A 23,289-nucleotide genomic window follows, 5' to 3' on the forward strand; every position below is an offset into this window, starting at 1 on the left:
AATTGCGTTACCTTCTCGTGGCTACCATTTCAAAACCCGCGCCTACAGAGCAAGCGCGGCTTCGGAGGTAAAGGAAACTCGTCAAGACGTCACCGAAACGAAGCCTGCCGTGGCCGTCTCGCGGGGCCGAATACCTGTGGCGCGTACGCACACAACATGGCCGTGCTGCAGAAAAGCCGAGTCCGAAAGAGATTCTTATGTTGGAAAGAGTGGAAGAAATGGGGTAAAGTGCAGTGCAGTAACTGTCTTTCAGTAGAGGACACCTCAACCGCGCCGCACCGGGGGAGAAGGGAATGAAAGTAGAGAAAGAGAGAGGGCACCAGAGGCAGCAGCACGCCGAGGCCGCGGCCCAGCCGAGTCCACTCAGCACTCTACGGGCAGAAAGGCGGGAGAGCCCGACCCGCTGCGTTTCTTTAAAAAGAAGTACTGACAGCTTTCGGCAACGCGGTCAATGCGTGGCCTTCAAAACACCACACCGTAGCTACGACTGGCGGTACAGTGTACTGGTGGGCTTGTTTGTGATACCACGTGACCACCACACCTCCCCTTTTGGTGGCAGCGGGGTGAAGCGGCGTTTTGAACGGGTCGTTTTAAAAGGCGCCGTAATTGAAACATTTGTGGCGCTCTCAAAAATTGAGGCTTCGTGCCGCGAGTTGCGGGGTCTGCGGTTACCCAAAAATGCGAATGAAGTGGAGCATAACGTTTTCGCGACAGTACTCATTTAAACTATCTTTTTCGAGGGGGGGGGGGGGGGTCGGGACTATAAGGAATCAGCCAAATTTAGGGAAATCACATCATTAGTATTCAAGAGCTCATATTAGCTGAATTTTAGCATCAACATTATTTCATTAATCGACATCATTATTAGACGCCGCATAAGGCACATCTCCCCTGCGTGAAGTAGAAATGTTGAAATTATACTGGCTTGAGAAACACAATGAGGCAGTAAGTGGGCGACCCTGTACCGACTGATCCATTAGCCCTGCTCAATCGCTGGCTCGTTCGCGCTCAGAATTTCATAATACATCCTACAAGTGCGGTTTGCGTTTCCGGCGCCCCCCCCCTCCCCCCATGTCCTGCGACGACGACTCTTAAGTTATACATACATTCCGCTTCATCGAGGCTCAGCTGTCCAACCGGAACCCGGAGGACAAGATGTATAGCGCTGGTGGACAGGGCCTCCATCGGCGATGGTGGAAGCGGCCTCCTGGAATGCGGAGGCCGCTCAGCAGCAAAATAAAGTTTACTCACCATCCGCTATCAACGGAACGGATGTCGCCACCACCTGTGTCCCTGCTACGGCGAAAAACACGGTGTTACAGTTTACAGCGGTGACGGACGCGCAATCGACGTGTTGTGAGCGCGTCGCCAGGATCGACGCCCACGGTGGAATTTATTGCAGACCAAACCGGTAATGCAACGAAAGGCCCGAGAACGTGACGTTCAACCAAACAACGCACTGCAATATGATACACCTCTCAGCGAAATTTGAGCGGCAGTCGGCCACTAACGTGACCTTCCTGTTTATGTAACACGCAGCATACAAGCCCGTAGGCGTATACGGCGACAAGTGCACTGTGGGGGCGGGGGGGCGGAGTCGAAGGCTGGGACGATGTAACGACGCCCTATTACGTATTATTACAATGCCACACTATCTTTCTTTTCTTGCGCTTCGACAGCGGTCAGACCGGCGCCGTTCGCATATATGTTTCGCCGCGGGAACGGCAGCTGTTGTGAATGGCGGATGATCAAACAAACAAACAAACAAAAAATAAGCAAACAAAGGGCACGGATCGAAGAAAAAGGAATTCCTAACGTCACACCCGAGATGCTATATGTTCTGGACCACGACGTGTTCTGCGAGGTGGTCGAAAATGCGACATGTTCGACGGTCTATAGTCCAATCAGAGAAGCCGTAGCATGTCCCTTTGGGCCAATCAGAGGTGACAACATGGAGACGAGACGCGATTTAACCGCCAACGTATGCAAGCCGTACATATAAATCCGTACAGCAGCCCCCCTCCCCCCCCCCTCCCCAAAAGATAGTTTAAGTAAGTTCTGTGTTGCACTTCTTTTGCATTTTTTTAGGGTAACCGCAGACTCGATAATTTGCGGTACGAAGTCTCAATTTTTGAGAGCGCCACAAATGTTTCAATTATAACACCTTTTAAACGACTCGTTCAAAATGGGCTTCAACACGCCACCAAAAGGGGAGGTGGTGGTCACGTGGTATGACAAACAAGCCCGCCGGTACACTGTACCGCCAGTCACTACGGTGTGGTGTTTTCAAGGCCACACAATGAGCGCGTTGCCGAAAGCTACCAATCCTTCTTAAAAAAAAAAAAACGCGACAACAGGGCAGAGTGTGGCAACGTCCGCAACCCAGTGCCCAAGGCGCAATGATATCGTATTCGCAAACAACCTTGACCCGTTATCTACGAAACTTCCGCGCAAGTTCCGTGCCTACGTCGGCGGACAAATCGCGTCTCGCTATCACGTCCCTATCGCTATCTCGAGTGGCTTCCGTTCAAACGCCGCAAAAAAAAACGAGGAAACGCTCTCAGCATACGCAAGACAAATTTTGTAGGTACAGGCCAGGTTGTCGCGAAAATATATTCCCCTGCGAGGGACACAACTAGTTCGCACAACCGTTTATAAAGATTTTTATAAACGGTGGTTCGCACCACGATCGGCTGTCGCCGTTACATATACGGACCATCGCAGAGCACGGAGCTTCGCGAATGTCGCGTTCCGACTGGCATGCAGCTCATTTCTTCTTCGCGCGCGAGCAAAAATACCAGACGGGATGCCTTTCTTTTCGTCTGCTAGCTTTCAATCTGTGAACGTTCGTCTGCACGTGTAGTTTTTTTTTTTCGTTTGTTTTTTCCCTTCACCTCGCGACCCCACAACGAACCTGTCAGGACTCGGCGAGGAGCCGGTCCAAACGAAATGCCTCGATCGTTATCTCCGCCGTTCAGACTTGCGTTTATCGCGACGTCCAGCTGCCGTCGCCCACCAACCCCGCGGCCGGTGATGAGCGAACAACAAATTTCGGCGCCGTCTGCAAGTCCGCATGCAACGTGCGTGCTGTGAACCGCAAAACGGAACAGCTTCGAACGCTTCCAGACGGGTCACTCGTCGCGTGGCCAGACACCTCACGCCAGGTCGCGCGACTCGCGCACTTGGAAATGACGTCATCACGGACTACTACCGCGGTGAAGATGTTTTTCCTCCTATTCCTTCACTGGCGAAAAACTGTCAGTTTCTTTCGAAATCAAAACCGCTTATTTACACCAGCGATGTAGTAGAACCAATGAAAGGCGTTCCAGTGTAGAGAGTTTCTGATGTCACCTGGGGGCCACTTATTGCACCCAAGTCCCTACGGGAAGGTTTTGATATCCTTAAACGAGAACAGCAGTAACGTCAACATATTTTCCTGATAGCCGAAGAGGGCACAGGAGCATTATCGATTGTGAAGTTAGTTTTTATAGCAGATTGAAACGTAATATACCCCCCAAGGCGAAAAGACTAATACTACGGTTCGTTGCTTAAAACCGACTCTTGTCTGTTGTAAAACAAGCGTTTCCTTCTCCATGGCATATAGATACGAAGACGTAACATTGCCTTGTGCGATGACATGGTGATACTGCACCCTGGATTTTCATCTCGCGGTGTTCGAAATGCGCTTGACGGCAACTTTTAGTCGCCTGTGGCGACACGACGATCCAGGTCAAGTTAGCGTCCGTTTTCTCGAAAGCTGACGACAAAAACCTGTTTAAACTCTTTTAAGCGCTCGTCCTGTCTGCTTCTAGTCTGTGTCCGTGTCACTTCGCGCTACAATCCAAAACCTGTTCCAACCACTGTCATGGCAGATCCACATGAACCGACTTCATGTGCAAAGTGTATTGCCTGTTACGGAATGTTAACCGTGGACGATACTACGGCAACGCTGGTAGCGACACCTCGTGGCGCTTTGTTCAACTACAGCGCGTTTGAAACGTTTTGTGTCGCGCGAGTGTTCTCGTCGAAAGAAGACCACAGAAATAACGGCATGTTAACGATTATGCCGCTATATCGAAGCTTTACACCAGTAGGGCCATAGTTAAGTAGTATACGACAGGCCACTTCAATAATAGCTTTGTGACCCAGCTTATTAAATTTTGCGCCGTAAGATGGCACCACCAGCGCGGCTGCTTTCCTAGATAAAATGTCTAGGAACCGTAGGCTACTCACGTCTACGTATCCAGACACCCAAAGGGCAACAGCTAAAACTCCCCAGTTTTGTAGAATGATTCAAGTGACTGTGCAATAAAATGCACAAGGGGTCTCGAAAGAACTATAACTCCCGAGGCAGTGAAGAAGTCACGAGTATAATAGAGAGCTTTAACGTGTCCGGTATTCAGAAAAACGCAAGCGGACTGGGCGTTTTACCGGATGAGCGGAGGCGCAAACGTGAACATCCTGCACGGTGCAGCCACCTGTTGGCGCAGAGCTAAATCAGACAAGCACGTACAGCGCGCATATCGCAGCACCGAAGTGTATTCAGCGGCGTAATCGTGTTGTGGCCGACAATTAACACCAGCAGCAAAGAGTTGCACTCGGTTACTGCAATATTCGTTTGTCTGGTCGAACTCTGCTCCACCAGGTGGCTGCACCGTGCAGGCCGCCCACGTTTACGCCTCCGCCCCTCCGATAAGACGCCCAGTCCGCCTGCGTTTACCGGAACACCGGACAAACGAAAACTCTCTAATGAGAGTCGAATGACAAGACGGTTGTGAAAACAACGGCGGATAACGGCTGTATTTGGGCTGTCTAACGCAGGTATACAGGTCGCAGGGAAAAAGTCAAGCGGCGGGCCGGAAGTGGTCCTTCTCCTTGCGCAGAAACGCCATGGTGGAGACCGGGTCGTCGAGCTTGGCGTGCTTGTGCACCGAGGCCTCGCCCACGCGCATGAAGGGGTTAAAGCTCCGCTCCTCGGCGATGGTGGAAGGTACGGTGGGCTCCATCTTGGCGCGCCGTTCGCGTGCCCACGCCAGCTTGGACTTGATCGACTCGTTGCCCGGCTCGACGGTCGAGGCGTACAGCAGGTTGTTGACCGTGTACTCGTGGCCGCAGAATACGCGCGTGCTGTCGGGCAGCTTGGAGAGCCGCTCGACCAGCGCCTTGTACATCTGGTCTGCGGTGCCCTCGAAGAACTTGCCGCAGCCGGCGATGAACAGCGTGTCGCCTGTGCGAACGACACCCGGGAAGGGGGAGGGAGGGGGGGCACGCATCAAAACAAGTAGTCGACAGAGATGTATTTTAAATGCGAAGCATTTCTTGACGAACATCTGCCACTTCGACAGTATCTATCTATAGCCGCCTACGTCTTGATGCTCTCATGGTCGTTTCGTTTAATTTGGCATGTACCAAAATTGGCATAGTGTGAAAAGAGTGCATGACGAACATGAATGATGTCATGACATGAATATCATGACATGCGTGTCATGTAGGTCATGAAACAGCCGTCTACGTCTATGTAATTTCATGGTCGTTTCGTTAACTTTGTAGGCTGCCCGCACGTTGCTTCGCATAACATCGATTACCACAGGGCAGGGACCTGCCGGCTTTTTTTAATGCGTTAGCATTGGGAGTGCCGACGTGGAAAAGAGTGCGTGTGTTGGATGCCGGTCACGTGGTGAAGGTAGAGAGGGGATGGAAGAGCTTAGAAGACAGGCGCGTGCGTGTGCATGTGTGCGCAACTGGCGGTAGTTTCATCCGGAGCACTGTCAGTTGCACTTCGCTCCTCGCAGACGGGGGGGGGGGGGGTGAGTTCCTGTGCAACCCTTTAAAATGCGGTGAACGCGCTTTAAATCATGGCTCCGGGAACTCAGAGGTGCGACGTAACACTAACGCATTTCTCTCGCATTTATACCGCTAAATCACTGCCGATATTTTTTTTTTATTGCGATAGCGATATGCGGCAACTCGTTCCTACATTTCATGGTGACACGTAGCAGCCCACGTGTTTATTTTTTTTTTACAATGCAGCTGCGGCCTTCGCACAGAACAGAAGCCAACGTAGAGCAAACCGGCACTTTGGGCGCCGCCATCTTTGCGAAGACGAAACAAATTTAAGGGAGGTAGTACTGCTTCACGTGACTTTGCTTAGCCAATAGCTACTCAAGTTTACAGTGAGGGGGGGGGGGGTCATACACGTTATTGAAATAATTTTACCAAGTAGCTTGTTTCTACGAACCAGTTTAGGTACCCAAAAAGTGGGTGCGTGATGACGTTATGATACATTGCCTCGCTCCGTTCCTGAGAGCGCTGAGGTAGGGTGGCTAGCAACCCTAGCTGAGGCTGCCACATACGCGATCGCGGAGAGAAGAAACACGCGCAGCGTTTCTTAAGGCGGCGCTTTCTTTGCGTGCCCTCCCGGGTTTTTTTTACCATGGCTACCGGCTGTAGGTCCTCCTGCTTGTCTTGCCAGATGGCTCGTACTTAATTTTAAAACAATTACTTTGCCCGGTGGTGAGGGGATCGAACCTCGGACTCCCAGCACTGCACCAACCCGATGCTCCGACCATTAGACCCCTACGGTTGAGGATAGGGCGAGTTGGTGTAGCACTCTAAGACTGGTACAGCGCAACAAGGAAACCAAGACACAAGCCGAGCGCCGGCCAAAAGCAGGAAACGAGCACTGACTTCAGAACAGAGTGCTGAAGTCAGCGCTCTTTGTTCCGTCTTCTGGCCGGTACTCGAGTTGTTTCTTCCTTTCCTTGTTGCGCTGTGCCAGTTTAAGGAAACCATTAGACCCCCCCTCCCCCCCAAACAAGACGAAACAAAAATTGTACAATAAAACAACACTGAATCATTGCACAATTAGAACCCACAGTCCCTGAGCGTTTGTCACGGGCTCTAAAACTTGACAGCCACTGACGGACACACACTCGTATAGTTTTTGCATTTTCTAACAAAAAGTACTGCGCACTCGCGGGACAACGGCCGGGCAGATCGCCGCACCGGGGTCACAGCGAAACCTTGCAATCCGGGCGTACCTTGCACTGTAAAGTAACGTACACCCTTTAAAGTGAATAAGGGTGTAAATCCGTCTCTAACTCGGACCCTTCCATCTAAAAGGGTGTAAGTGTGTGAGTTACAGACGTATCTACATCTTTACTTTCACTTTTAAGGGCGTAAATTATTTTACAGTGCGTACCAATCGTGACAACCGTAGGGCACTCAGTCGTGGCTGCTAATGTTCAGAAATCTTGTGCCATATAGGTGTAATGGCAATTCCTTTAATGTGCGCTGTAGCGCGCGCGCGTGCCGAGGAATACGGCCCCTCGCAACAGCGAAGAAAAATAAATTCACCGACGATTACGACACTCCCTGATGGGAAATTCGAGCGCAGCTCTATGCGTGCTTTCATTCGCGGCACATTGGCTGGCGCGGACAATCTCGTCTCGTGCGGAACGTCTGCCAACGGAGCCAATCTCGTCTCGTGCGGAACGTCTGCCAACGGAGCCAAGTGAGGCGCAGCTGCCTCACTAACCTGGAGCATCGCGGGAGGCAGCGCGTGGGTGACGCGTGGGCGCCATTCACAGCAGCCGCCGACGACAGAGCTCCCAGACCAACCTTTAAAGTGTAAACCCCGTGCAAGCGATATTGTGCGCGACAAGCGATGCGATGGAGATGGCTGTCGCGTTCGCTCGTCGCCTACAAGTCGTACCCCATGCGCGCGATGACTTCGAGCGACGTCGCCCCAGTGCTGCCGATATGAGGGCAAGCAATATAGGCGCCGAAACAAGCGTGACGCGTGCTTCATTCACTTAAGTCGATGTATTTTACTGTAAAAAGCAGCATAAACTATTTCTGAGGGTCTTACGCAGCAGGTTCTTATCCTCGCACGTATAAAAAATCACTTGTTTGCTCCTTCCGTGCGACAATCGGTAGTATTTGAGTAACGTATACATCCAGTTCCGGCTTCGCGCTACTGGCTAGTCGCTCGCAGCACTTCTGGGCGACGAGCGACGAGTTCTAGATTTGCAGAACCGAGCGATCTAGCGATCTGTTCAAGCGACGTTCAAGCACAAAATCGCTCTCATGGGGTTTAGCCTTTAACGCGTGCTCGCGCGTTCACCGTCGTCGTCTTCCACAGCTGGCTCCGATGCCGCTCATCATATGCCAGCGTTCCCGTACTGCCCCTTCCTGCGAAGGCGCCGACGGCACTGCCCCGCTGCCAGGCGGTGCGGTGATTTCGGTCTCAAATTCTTTGCCGCAATACATCGCGAAATGAAAACGCGTACAAAGCCGCGCTCGAATTTCGCATTATGGAGTATCGTAATCGTCGGACAACTTTTTTTTTATCTGCCACAACCAAGGTTTCCCCGAAAAAGCACGCCACTCGATGGGCCCGGTTGGCCCATCCAGTGGGCCCTAACGAGTGGGCCCTAACTGTTCTTGCTATATCTACCTCTCATTGGTCAGTGGGTCGCCTCGCAGCAGGCCCAAACTAAAGTACTGTATTTTCCGGAATACACTCCGCACCCGCTGTAATTATGGTGCTCGGGAAAGAATCCCAATGGAAGAGCTTCTTTTCTTTTCTTTAGATTCACTGTAACTAGCATTCAGTCGGCAAGGAAAAAAGAAAGTATTGTCAAGCTATAAGACCCTGGGACCTCTATCGCACAGAGCGTTTTTGCAAGAAATCACCACAGGGAGATATGGCGCTAGTGTCAGCGGCATCTGCAAAAGCACACCGGTTCAGTCGGCCTGGGAATGATGGTTAGTACATGAAGTATAGCCCAAACTTCGTCCTTCTGGCTTCAAACAGGCTTGTGGAACTTTGGTCGTTTGTACGTTTTCAACAAAATATTGCGTTACAAGTGCATGCAATGATTCGCAGTGCATTGGTGCACGTGCGCAGAGTCGCACTGCGTCTTGCGTTCAGAACAGTGGCACTGCTTTGAAATTTGGGACCAATGAGAGGTAGATACAGTGTAATAAACAAAGTCACAAGAACGTCCAAAGCCACAAGCATGAAGGTCAGACAGATCCAAGAATACTAACCATCATTTTCACGGTGGCTGAACGATTACAGCTCAAGCGATTCCTTTAGTAAATTTAGTAGACAGCTGTAAGATCTTATTTTATTTATTTATTTATTTATTTATTTATTTATTTATTTATTTATTTATTTATTTATTTATTATACACTCAGGGCTAATCGCATTGTGGAGGGCAGCAGGAAAGAACATAAAATTTGGACATGATTTGGCTATCACCCAACCACGGTGACTTGTGTGGGTTCCCTGGTTATTCATGTGAATATTGTTGTCGAAGTGGTGATCCTCATGGTGGCTCTGCCATTTTTGTATCGAACAATGCTGTGTGTAAGAGATGCAATAATTTACATTTGAATGCCGCAATATGTCAATCTGTTTGGCTGGAAATTGATACACCAGCACCGTGTAAGAATCAATGAAAAACTATTCTCGCTGCTGTCTATTGCTCACCTCCTTGTGACCAGTATTTTTTTTTTTTGCGAAGCTCTTACTCACTTACTTGGGTGAACTTACTGCTGAGTGTAAAAATGTATTAATAATGGGTGATGTGAATTTTAATTAAGTTGATTCCCCACTAACTTTGCGCATATGACCTGTATTTATAGCTATGGGTTTCAATTGCTTTTATCTGCACCAACCAGCTGTACTCATTTTCGATCGCAGTCATTAATTGATCATATCCTTACTAACTTTGGTGACAGCACTCATGCAGTCGTAATGGAGAGTGATATAACTGATCACTTTCCACTACTTTTATATTTTGAAAGGCCTATCGTGTCTTTTTAATTGGATAATTACTGTCCACTCATTGAAGATACAGATTGGTCAAGTATACATGCAACTGATGATCCTGAGGAGGCGTTTATCATGTTCTACAACATTATTTATTGAGCAGTTGAGCGTTCAACTACACTGCAATCATCTAATGGACGCAACTTTGCCCTGCGCTGCCCTTGGTTGTCCAATTCACTCACGCAATCCTTTTGCAAGAAAGATAACTTGCATAAAAAGACCAAACGTCAACCATTCAACGAGAACTTAAAACTGCAGTATAAAAGATACTCCAATATGTTAGCCTTGATTTTAAAGAATGCTAAACAAGATTATTATGAATATGAACTTCAACTCCGTAAAAAATGATACAAAGAGAAAATGGCAGCTCCTAAATGAATTTTTAAATTATACCAACTCACACAGCAAAGTGACGTCTGTTCTTGTTAACAACACTATCCTCACCACTTCCATTGATGTAGCCAATGATTTTAGCTATCATTTTTCTCCCAGTTTCACCGCTTCAACCTGTTTACTCCGTTTACTCGTACTTCCCGCTCGTTCTTTCTTTTCTTTTTCCTACTTGTGCCTCCGAGATTTGTCCAGTTACTTCAGGATTAAACGCTACTGGACCTGGGTTCGGCAATGTTTACTCAAAACATATTAAATCTGTAACATGTTTTCTTACCCTTTTCTAAGCCACATTTTTAACTGCTGTTTTAAAACTGGTGTCTTCCCCGAAAAGTTTTAAGTTGGCAAAGGTAGTGCCTGTTTTTAAGAAAGGTGACCCACTTAATTAACATCGAAAATTATAGGCCTACATCCATTCTTCCTTCCCTTGATAAAATCTTGAGAAAACTAATCAAAGTAAGGCTATCTAAATATTTTAGTAAATTTATTATACTCTCTTCATGTCAGTTTAGCGTTAGGCCAGTCTGTCCACTGATACAGCAATTTCATGTTTCACTGAACAAATTTGATCATTCACTGATAATGGCAACACTGCAGGATCTTTTTTTCATTGGCTCTTCAAAAGCATTTGATAGCATTGACCATTTATTTCTTTTTTTGTAAATTAGAGTGCTATGGAATAACAGGTCCTGCATCGACGCTATTACAAAGCTTTCTTCTTAATAGGTTCCAAGCCGTTTCGATCATCAACACCTATACATCTAATTCTATCCCTATGAATGTAGGTGTTCCACAAGGTTCGATTTTAGGTCCATTATTATTTTATATATATATTAATGACTTACCCCTATGCCTTGACTTTTCATCTTGTTTACACTGATGACACGACTACCTTTCCTCATCATTTCGATTCTGCAAGTCTTGTATCTAATCTTCAAGCTGACTTAACTTCTCTCGAAGAATGGCGCTACTCTAATAGACTCCTCATTATACCGTCCAAAACTACCTTAAAGCTTTTTCATACACACAACATAAAAGCTGCTAACTATTCCCGGCCTCTATGTCAACTCAGTAGCCATTCCTTTAAGTGATCATACATCATTTTTAGGAGTTACAGCTGACACTCATATGAAGTTTCACCAATATATCAATTCTGTTTGAAAAAAGATTTCGTTTGAATTAGGGCTTTGGTAAAATCAAGAAAGTGCTTTAGCATGAACACTCTTAAAGCGCTGTATTACACATTCATGCACAGTCATCTAAGTTATTGTATTACATCGTGGGGTAATTCATATTCAGTTCACATCTGGCCTCTGAAGGTATGTACTGCAAAAGGAAGCCAAGCTACTTATCACTTCCACTACTCTATTGACGCCATCACGTCCTATTTTCGTCCAGCTTAACATACTGCTTATCTCTCAACTACATATATACAGTATGTGTGTCTTGTTCTTTAAGGTTTCTCATCGCATGCTCGTAATTGACGTTTCTCCTCCCATCATGTTACCTAATCCTAACAGAACTAGACTTGTGATCCATAATAACCTCTGCTGCTTAAAATACATGCTAATTATGGGAAAATTAGCATTGTTTTCTCAACTATTTCTTCATGGAATTCACTCACATCTGAATGAAAGAAATAATGTCTATGTATTTAGGCAGAAAATAAAACGTTTTTATTCAACGTGTAACTGTTGCGTTCCGCTTAGTTAACTGTGTTCATGATGATTTTCTATGCAATCACTTAAATATTTGATGCTGTCTTTCTTAAGTTACATTTCTAAACTGTTTTTATTATTATGTATTTGCTTTATCAGTTTTCTAAAGTTTTAATATAAGAGGTCCTGCCTGCGGTTTGTAACCTCGGGACTTCCTTCTGTATATTTACCTGCATTGTATACTCTGACTTTTACCATTAATAAAGATTGATTAACTGACTGATTGATTGAAAAAGAAACAGCTATCAACTCAACCAATACTAATATACAACACTGGCAATCACAGATCAAGGTACATAATTAATAGTTACTTCTAAGTGGTACATGTTTGAGTGATGCTCATGAACAAATGAAAAAATGCATGAAAGCACTCAAAATAAAGTGCTGCACAAAATTTCCTTAAAGCAAATAAACAAAAGAATGCAAGGCAGTGAACGTACAGTTATCATCAATATAACAGAGAAAACCATATTTTTTTCAAATGCCAGTAGGGGAAAAACACACATGCCCTCCATAAAAGTGTAAACGATAGTAAAAGTTTAACAAGACAACTTATTGTTATGTGCAAAGTTATTCCTAGATTTAAACTCATGCATCACGAGTTATCTTACTTTAAAAAAAATTTTCACTGTTCCCTTTCATGTTGATGATGACTGCACTCACCATGCTTTGTTGGACAGCTTATTATAAAGTTTTACTAGGTGGTTCTGCAAAGGCATGGTAAAGATTTCCAGGCGCGGTGGTGGGCCTCGATTTTTCAGTGTGCCCGCGCTCTAAGAATGGTAATTCAATAACACTGCACCACACACATTTACATAGTATGTGCCATGCAAAAAATTTTACTTTTAAACACGTGTATGTGGTACGCAGACTATTGTCCAGAAGATACGGCACTACATTTATTTTCCCTTACTTTTCCTTTTTTTTTTATTCAGAGATTGCTCGATATTTAATGGCCAGCACAGTGTGCGATCCTTTTATGTGCCTCAAATGTGGTGAAACTAAATCATCACCAGTGCATTTATTTCGATGTGCCTGCAAAAAGTACTCTCTCGATAAATTGTCAAAAGAGTAGAAATAATTTGCGATTCCAACACTTGTTTAGCATTGAACATCTCCTGCTGCTTCTGTTGTGTTTTGAACTTGTATGTTCGTAAGATCACTGACCAATGCTAATATTCAAACTAGCCCGTTTGTTTTTAGATTACGCTTCTCAGAAGATTATTGTTTATAACTATAAGCTTGTGTGTAATAGTTTGTTTCTACAATTACATTAGCTTCTTGTGCAATCATTTCATGCCGTTTATGCTGTGAGCTTGCAGATACAAAAGTTCTGAACTTGCACTAACCTATCCAGGATATTGCGTGTTTGTATTATATTCTTGTCTCACGTTTACTTATTAGTATTATTTTTTAACTTCGTATTCTTGCATTCTAACTACTCTGTAAGATGAAAAGCTCACAGAATTGTACTACCATGCTGTAATTTTTTACATAACACAAACGTTTTGTTTTAGGAGCTCCCCTGACATTTTCAGAACTCAACTCTATGACCTTCCAATGCAATTAGAGCCTCATTCAATCCTCTTGTGATATGTGTGCACAAGAAATCAATAAAAATGGAGCTTTACTACGTCTTCATCCTTAGCCCTGCCCGCACCTGTCTGAACAGAACACGTGTACAGTGGAGAACCATGCTCGTGCTTGAACGTGCAGTAGTCTCCGTGAGCACAGAATGGCTTCCAAGCGGTGGCTGTGACATTGGGCATTGCCATAAACAATCAACACTTGACTTGCACTCTAACTGCGATAGTAAAGATAATCACAACAATGACAGTAGACTAGGCATGTGCATGGGCTGCACTTTCACAGCCCGGCAAAGCTTGGGCCCAACTCTAGCAGAAGGCGGGCCAGCCCGGCTCAACGACAGACTTCAGAACAGCTCCCGGGTGCAGCCTAACGCCAGCCCGGCCCAACGACAGACTTCAGAACAGCTCTCGGGTGCAGCCTAACGCGTCAGACCCACAGCGCAGCCCAGCAATGGCACTGCCACAAGTCTGCACCCGGCCATGCGATAGTATTCTTTATTACCACTGCGTCCGCATGGATGCGGCTCAAATCTCGATACACTACACGTTCACTAACACTGTGAGCAATGCCTTCAACTGTGCCCCAGCGCTAGACAGCCATGGGGGTCCTCGAGTTATCCTTTGTTTCTTCTGGAAATGGGAGAGCTGGCAAGAATTCCAGGCCCAAGTCGGGCTCAAATGCTGGCCCGGCCCACCCAACGAAATCCACCTATTGCCCCCCAAGCCCGGACATAACTACGAGGGTTGATCCAGAAATAAGGTTCCCATCAATTTTAGAAATAGACAACATTGTTTATTCTCACAGAAATTTACATCACTGGAAAGATGAAGCATTGCTCTACTTTTCTGCATAATAGCCATCTTCTTCTACACATTTTTGTAGATGGTGCTCCAATTTCTGTATTCCAATGTCGTAGAGCTTCACCGCCAACCCGTTGAGGAAGCACTTCACCGCTCTTTGACTTCATCGTCGCTACAGAAGCATTGGCCACTCGTGTTCCTTTAACTTGGGGAATAAGTGATAATCACTAGGCACAAAGTCTGGACTGTACGGTGGGTGGGGCATGACAGTCCACCCAAAGTTTGTCAAAAGTTCCCGGCGTTGACGGGAGACGTGAGGTCGGGCGTTGTCATGAAGCAGCATTACACCGGCTACCAGTCGTCCTCGCCGGCGGGTCTGGATAGCTCACCTGAGTTTTCTTAGTGTTGCACAATAACTGTCTGAGTTGACTGTTGTCCCATGTTCCATGAAATCGATCAGCAGTATCCCCTTACGAATCTCAAAAAAAAAAAAATACTGACCATGACTTTGCCAGCAGAAGGAGTTTATTTGAACTTCTTTGCGACTGATGACTCTGGGTGTCGCCACTGTTTCGATTTTTGTTTAATTTCGGCACTGAAACGAAACACCCACATTTCGTCTCCCGTAACAACGGAGTCCAACCATCCTTCCTTATCTTCTTGACACTTTTGAAGAAACCGGCGAGCACAGTCAAGCCGCTTCTCCTTGTGGCCTGATGTCGGGAGCCGCGGTACCCATCAAGCACAACACTTGTGATACCCCAATATTTCAGTCAAAGCTCATTCCACTGCATCGTAAGAACTCCCAGGAATCTGAGCAACAAGTTCACTGATAATGATCCTCCTGTTCTGAAGCACTTCACGTTGGACCATCTCGATAACTGCCTCCGAAACTGATGGTCTTCCATTCCGTTCTTCATCGTGGGCTTCCTTCCGACTGGCACTAAACTCCCTGCACCACTTTCGGACGTGTTGAACAGACATACACTTGTCGCCACACACCTCTGTCAACTGACGATGAATATCCATGGGTGGAGTCCCTTTGGCGTGCAAGAGGCGAATTACATGACGAATCTCGCACTTGGCGGTATCGCCAATGGGAACCTCCATATTGGACAGCCGCTGAGCCAAGAATGTGTGGCGCAGAGAAGAACGGCCGGGGGAATCAAGAGTGGGGGAACAGCTGTGCGCAGCAGCGTTGCCAGCTTTCACCTAGCACCTTCCCGTGTGGCTGGAGCTCTTTGGGAACCTTATTTCTGGATCAACCCTGGTAAATAAATCCTTCAGGCCATACCGGGGCTCATGCACAGCTTGACGGTAGACATTAATAATTATCAAAACAGAGCGATATTACACCACAAAGCAAGCAGACCCAAAGGATAGTCTGAACAGTGGCACAGTGAAACTCATTGTACTTTGCTGGTAGACACTGTGCATTGTGCCCACTGCTGAAGTTATGGTCATGTTAATTAAATGAACACTAATGAAGAATGCTAAGAAGGATTGCTCAATTACAAGTCTGAAATACCAGGAGCGTCAGTCTTGCCATGAGATCTGTAATCACGGTACACCAGAAAATGCAAAAGAAGCAGAGACAGGCTTGAAGTTTCCATGTGAGCTCTTCATCACGTCATGCAATTTGAATAGCATCTGCTTGGCAATAGTAGCTTACCAGTAAGTAAGTATGACATGTTGTAAGGACACAACCTAGTGAGCTCTGAGAACTTGTTATGAATAAAACGAAACTGGTCTGAGCATGTAGAATGCTTTGAAATCAGTGATGCCTGAGTAAATGAAGCTTCAAGTGCAACATTGCACGCTAAAGGCTGCTTCTTGCACGTTTACTAGAATTGCTCAGGTAACATAGCTTGGGATACTTTTGCTTTCGTGGTGTACTTGCTCAGAAAAGAATACACTAGAAATCTCTTGAAAAATTCAACAATGCAGGTAATAACTATTTGTTTCCTCTGTAAGTGGCATAGACATTTCAGCGAGTGGAAGAAGGAAACAATAACAAAGCTCAAACAAAAATTTGTGCAGTCACCACTTGACTCCGCCCAAATTTTGGTATGACAGGAAGCTTTTTTCATGAAATACTAAACAACGGCATGTACAAACATGTATGAAGCCAGCTATGCAAGATTGTACACTTAGATACAATGTCTGTCTGCTCAGGAGCAAATGCCATCTTGCAACCAACCAAATAAAACTTGAGACGCGAATTAGAGCTATCACGCTCTAGGCAGAAAGAGCTAGAACGCCAAATAGCAGAGCTAACGAAGGCAGTGCGAGACCTTAGGTCGAACAGCTCTCCGCAGCCACAGACCGTACAAACCCAAGCCCCATGGCAAGCAGGCAACGAGGATTTCGCCACGTTTAAAGCAGAGATTCAGCAAATGATGCAGCAGATGATGCAGCAACAGCAGCAACAAATGCAGCAAGTGCAATTACAAGTCACAGAGCTCCGGAGCAGCATCCGCAAGCAGAAGTTTACCGAGAACATTAGAGAGAAGGCCTACCACCGCCCCGCGCTGGCATCCCTCGCCGACACATCCGCAAACAACACCGAGGCTTAAACATGGCCAGTACAACTTTAAGCAAGCAAGAAACCTTAGATATATGGCAATGGAACTGCAGAGGCTACCGTAAGAAGCAGGGCCTCCTCCAACAATACATTCACACACAACAAACACCGCCCGACATCATATCGCTTCAAGAGACGGGCACGACACCAACACTCGCAGGATACACGTGTTACGAGACTCAAGAGAAAGGAAGAACGGCAACCCTAGTCAGCAAGGCACTCATCGCCATAAGCCACGACAGGATAGCCGACACCGACGTAGAGCACGTGATTGTAGAAATTATACCAAAGAAGAAAAGAAAGAGGGGCAGTATATTTATTGTAAATGCATACAGCCCCCCGAAACAGAGGAAGGCAAAATTCTACGAGCTTTTCCATGGCGCACGCAAACTAGCGAAAGACAGCACGCTAATCATCCTAGGAGACTTTAACGCCATGGACAAAAGCTGGGGATACCAAACAGCAAACCCAAAAGGCAAAACGCTAGCGGAGGCAGCAGAGAACACCGACTGCAACCTCCTCACAGACCCAGACACTCCAACCAGAATCGGAAACAGCGTTAGTACCGACACCTGCCCCGACCTCACGTTCATACGAGGAGCGGAACAAGCAGTGTGGGAGAACCTGTTAGAGAACCTGGGTAGTGACCACTACATACTCAAGACGCAAGTAACTTCGGACAGGCTAAGGCGTCAGCTGGGATCGGCAAAAATTACGGACTGGAGCGCTTTTCGAGACGCATGCGATAGGAATCTGGCCGAGAACGGGATCCAATCGATAGAAGAGTGGGGGAAAATGCTCATTGAAAAACAGCGCAAGTACACCAAAGAAATCGCGCGAACGACGCAGACGCCCGAGGTAGACGCCAGACTGCTCAAGCTGTGGGAAGCTAGACGCGGGCTCACCAAGAGGTGGAAGAAACAAAAATACAACAGGAAGCTAAAGATAAAGATCGCAGAAGTCACAGCGAAAGCAGAGGAGTACGCGGCGCAATTGGCAAGGCAAAATTGGCAGCAATTCAGCGACTCCCTCAACGGAACTTTGAACACAGCGAGGACGTGGCATATCCTCAAGGCTCTCATAGATCCGACCAAGACCAAGGCAGAAAACAACAAAACCATCTACCGGTTCATCCACCAGTTCGAGGGACCAGACTCGGAACTCCTGGAGAAGGTACGCGTTAAATGCTTCGGGGACACAAACCCAGCAGCTTACGCAGAGCGCTACCGCGGAAGAGAAAACGTTAACCTGGACAGACCCATCACGCGAGAAGAGGTCTACGCAGCGATTCGAAACACAACCAGAAACACAGCCACGGGTGCAGACAAGATAAATAACGCACTCATCCGCAACCTCAGTGAAGAGTTGGTCGCAGAATTAACCGACTTTCTCAACAAACACTGGGAAGCTGAGACCGTTCCCGAGGAGTGGAAGCATGCGGAGGTAGTGATGATTCCAAAACCGGGCAAGAAACTGCAAATTGAGAACCTCAGACCGATCTCGCTCACATCGTGCCTGGGAAAACTGTACGAACGAGTGGTGACGCTGAGACTACAACAGTACATGGAGGACAACGAACTGTATCCCCACAGCATGTTTGGATTCAGAGCAAAATTATCGACCCAAGACGTACTGCTTCAAATCAAAGAAGAAGTACTCGGGAACGTCCCCAGGAGTGGGGAGAATATAATAATGGCATTGGATATCAAGGGGGCTTTTGACAATGTAAGCCACGAAGCTATCCTCACGGGCATGAACGACCTGAACTGCCGGAGGAGAGTCTACGGCTACGTCAAAGCCTTCCTTTCAAACAGAACGGCAACGATTGGCCTCGGAGGGCTCCGATCAGAGAAGTTCCTTACTCCAAACAAAGGGACGCCTCAAGGGTCGGTCATCTCCCCCACGCTTTTCAACATAGCAATGATTGGCTTGGCAAAACAGTTAAATGAAATCGACGGCATACACCATGCCATGTATGCCGACGACATCACCATCTGGGTTAACACAGGCTCGCTCAGACAGAAAGAAGTTACAAGAGGCAGCCACCTGCGTAGAGGACTACGTCAGAGCAAGAGGGCTAGCCTGCTCCACTGAGAAGTCCGAGCTGCTGAGAGTTTGGAAAGGAAAGCAAAACCGCACAGTCCCCACCAGCGACGAGTTAAAGCTCCACGTCTACCTCGAGGGGAAGCCGATACCGGAAAAGACGCTCATCAGAATCCTGGGGATGTGGATACAGTCAAACCAACGCTGCACCCACACCCTCGCCCTACTCAAGGCATCCACACTACAAGTGGCCCGCATGATCACGCGCATCTCACACAGACGCCACGGCATGCGAGAGGAGGACACACTCAAGCTGGTCAGAAGCTTGGTCGTCAGCCGAGTGGCATACACCCTTCCATACTACAATCCCATCAAGAGTGAGGTACAACAGGCGGACGCGATTCTACGCAAAGCCTACAAAACCGCACTCCACCTTCCCCACAACACCTCAACCGAAAAGCTCCTAGCCTTAGGACTACACAACACCTTCGACGAATTGAAAGAGGCGCAACTAGTCTCCCAACAACGCAGACTACAGCAGACCCCATCTGGCAGGGAGCTCCTGAAGAAACTAGGCTGCGCCGATCAACTTCAAGAGATACAGAGGACCGAAACAATTCCGGACGAGTATCGCAACACACTGAAAGTAGCACCCATACCCCGGAACATGGATCCCAACCTACACAAAGCACGCAGAGAAGCGAGGGCTGAATACCTACAAAAGACACTAGCACCCCAAGAAACGACAGTATACGTGGACGCATCCACGTACGCCAGAGCAGCGGGGCAGAGCAACAGCAACGCGGTAGCAACGGTGATTGATTGGAACCTACGCGAGATCACCAGCGCATCACTACAAGGCTGTACGATAGTCGAGGCTGAAGAAGCGGCCGTTGCTCTAGCGGCAGCGGAGGGATATCGGTCTAAACGGTCTCTAACAATCCTTACAGACTCGCAAACAGCGTGCCGCAACTACCTACGCGGCAGAATAGGGCACGGAGCGCTCCGCATACTCCGCTCCGGAGACCCCATAACAGAACGACAAACAAAAGAAGAACCAATTAGGCATACGATAGTATGGACGCCGGGACACACGGGAGTGGCAGGGAACCAACAGGCGGACAGGATAGCTCGAGGGTACACTTATTACCGAGCATCCAACATAGGCGGCCTCGAGGAGACCGAACCTGAACCCCAAGACTATTCGGCGATACTAAATTACTACAAGGGCTGCAGAAAGCGGTATCCACCACCGCACAACTCCCTTAGCAGAGAGGACTCTGTCGCGTGGAGGCAGCTACAAACGGGCTCGTACCCGAACCTAAACGTACTCAGCAAAATTTATCCCACACAATACAATGACAAATGCCCCTGGTGCCACGAAACACCCACGCTGTATCACATAACGTGGGCATGCCAGAAGATAGACGTGGTACCCGTTATACCAAACCCGAGTGCGGAGCAATGGGAGGGAGTGCTCTCCAGCGATCGCCAGGTCGACCAAGAAGGTCTGATTCGGCGAGCACAACTGGCAGCAGCATCCAGCGGAGCCCTGGACTAAGGGCAACCGACCGTTGTGCTAGAAGATGGACGATTCCATCTGAAGACCGCAGAAGACCAGTGAATCTAGAGCTGATAAAGTTTTTCACTCACTCACACAATCTGGCAACGACGATGCACAACTGAGGGTTAGTTGTATCTCCTTCCTGTTCTAACCTTGATCTCTTCCACACCGTAAATTTTAATACTGAGAGCTCAAAACCAATTGCACTTTCTGTGTCTGTTAGCATCACTGCTTGGCCAGAGCTTTTACTTCTTTTCAACCATTCACCTAAAGGCTCTTTCAAGCTTGGCTCAGGGAAGCAATAAACAAAACATTATTCACACACATAGGAACTGGTTTACCAAAACGGACTTGGCCTGTGCAGGAGGAGACACACGAAAAACACGGCAACACAACAACACACAGCTGTAAGGGTATATGCACGCTTACGTTGGCAGCACAAGTTTTTGCAGCATGGTTCACTTTAGATGTGTTGGAATGGCTTCTCGGTGAGCTATGATCTATAGCCTTTGCTAAAATTATATAGGCCACTCCGCACCTTCATCATATGCGTCGTTCAGGAGCAGTATTGATGTCAAAGCGTGTTTAATACGTGCTCTCTCTCATGTGGGTGGTTTTCTTCACTGGAGATTAGCTGCGCCTCACTTTTAGAGGACAAGTGAAGCAGGCTTGAACACAACAGCACTGCAGTCAAACATGCCGGAGACATGACGTGTGTGGCAAAGCTTAATCCGTACTGATTGTACAGACTGTACTGAAGATGTTCAAAAGTGTTCAAGCAGAAGCAGTATAAATTCAACTGTGTAGCAGTTTTCAACATGCAATGATTAACAAGTTCAATAGGCACTGGCTCAGATGAAATTGAAAGCATTATACCACTGCCACACTTGCAGTTTCAGCCCTAACGAAACTCAATTTACATCTATTTGGGCAAAATTTTAGTAAGACCGAATTCAAGCGGTTTGATATTGTTAAGGAGTGGTGAAGCAGTGTTGTAGCCAGACTTCTTTTTTCTGCCGTGCTCATAACAGTACTGATGCACAGCAATACTAGATCTGCATGGCCATCAATCTGTACTGAATCAAGCATGCTCACAAGTGTCTGTGCAACAAAGTGAGGCCTCCTATACACATTCAGGACCACTGCACATTTCCATGCCAATCCAGTAGACAGCTAGAATATAAGTAACCTAGAGCATCAAAGTTAAAAGAACACCAGACAGTAATATGCTGCCCATTTTCCACCTATACAAGGTTGTACTTATGGCAAAGAATAGCAGTATCTGGTAATGTTGGCTAGTAAATTGGCCTACACTCTAGCACAGTAGGCAAGTTTACCAGCAGACAGTAGTGTGCGACCTGCTTTGCAGGCATGCAAGTCTATACTTGCGGCAAAAAAACAAAGTGAAAATTCGCGCGCAAGCTCACGATCACTGTATGTGTGTCAGGGAAAATAGCAAATCGGCACAGGGAGCAATCCAGCACCAGTGAAAAACAAACACACAACGTAAATGCCAAGCTCCTTGCACGTGAAGGTCTGTGGCCAAACGTTTGCAAACACAGTGTGTCGAGTACTCATTTCAGACCTGCCTGTACACAATGCTGCGCCAGTCATTGGTATGACACACGTATATAGGATTTCCGCAGGGTGCCGAACGCATGAAGAAGCAAGCCTCGCGCGTGCGACAGGGGTGCGGCTATGAACGCTTCCTCGTTGCCAAACTAGAGTGCTGGGGCGACGAAACACAGAAGTGGCGGGCGGGCCCGTACAAACGCTTGTTGTGCGTCCCGCCCTCTTCACGTCTCGTCGCCCCCGCGTTCTAGTTCCACAGCTAAGAACAGTCGCTAGTTCAACTACAATCCGCTACTATCAAGAAGGCTCGCCCGAGTCTACTATAGGTGTTCGGAGAGTGTTACGACTACGTGCACTACCTGTGAACACCGCAGGCGGCTGTCCGTCGGCGGCCGGCACGAAGTAACAGACGTGGCCCGACGTGTGGCACGGCGTCAGCAGGCACCGCACCGTCAGCTTGCCCACCTGCAGCTCCTGGTTGTCGGTGACGCGCTGCGTGAGGCGCGGCACACGGTCGTCGCCGCCGAGAACGCGCAGCTTGGGCGACAGCTCGAGCAGCTTCTCGTTGCCGCCCGAGTGGTCCCAGTGGTGGTGCGTCGTGAGCACCGTGGTGAGGCGGACGTCGAGCTTCTTCACCTCGTCGAGCACCTTGGCCGGCTCGACGGGATCGACGACTGCCGCTTCACGGGTCGCGTCGTCCACCAGCAGATACATGTAGTTGTCCTCGAGCGCGTTCAGCACTTTGATCTGCATCGTGCGTCGGCCTGGCCGCAGTACCTGCGCGGTCCACGGACGGCCAGCTGTAGGAACGGCACTAAACTAACGACGCAACGGTTAGCACTACTACCTCTACTACTACTACCACCACACGACTGAAAGCAAACCGACCGAATGAGGCGCGAGACAATCGCATCTCTAACGTAGATATAAAAAGGACAATGAAACGATGAAAGCTTCTCACGTCAAAACGCTGGAGAAGACGGCTACAGCAGGCAGCAACAAACTTGCTTTTGGTGAGAACAGCGGCTGACATGAAGCGGGGGAAGAAAACCTTGAAAAGCGGAGATCAACAACACCATAACAACACCGACAAGTGTAGTGGGCGGGGAGGGGGCGGAAGGAGTGACGTCACGCATGGAGGAACAACTAAATGTTCCCCTTGCCGACAACTCAGTTCAGGTACGAG

General features: G+C 47.8%; 2 protein-coding genes across 2 annotated transcripts in view; one reads left to right on the forward strand and one right to left on the reverse strand.

Moving 5' to 3' along the window:
- The window catches only part of LOC142590050 (uncharacterized), a 260,031-nt gene that overhangs the window by 208,971 nt on the left and 27,771 nt on the right, over positions 1 to 23,289 (forward strand). The gene's annotated exons all lie outside the window — the stretch shown is intronic.
- tzn (hydroxyacylglutathione hydrolase tenzing norgay) lies at positions 4,773 to 23,223 on the reverse strand. The gene is made up of 3 exons (XM_075701880.1): positions 23,065 to 23,223; positions 22,463 to 22,880; positions 4,773 to 5,227 (listed from the first exon to the last, which is right to left on the reverse strand). Exons 1-3 carry the CDS (start codon positions 23,134 to 23,136, stop codon positions 4,845 to 4,847), a joined length of 873 nt encoding a protein of 290 aa, XP_075557995.1. The 5' UTR covers positions 23,137 to 23,223; the 3' UTR covers positions 4,773 to 4,844.

The sequence above is a fragment of the Dermacentor variabilis genome, chromosome 8 (assembly GCF_050947875.1).
Source record: "Dermacentor variabilis isolate Ectoservices chromosome 8, ASM5094787v1, whole genome shotgun sequence".
Taxonomy (NCBI): Eukaryota; Metazoa; Arthropoda; class Arachnida; order Ixodida; family Ixodidae; genus Dermacentor; species Dermacentor variabilis.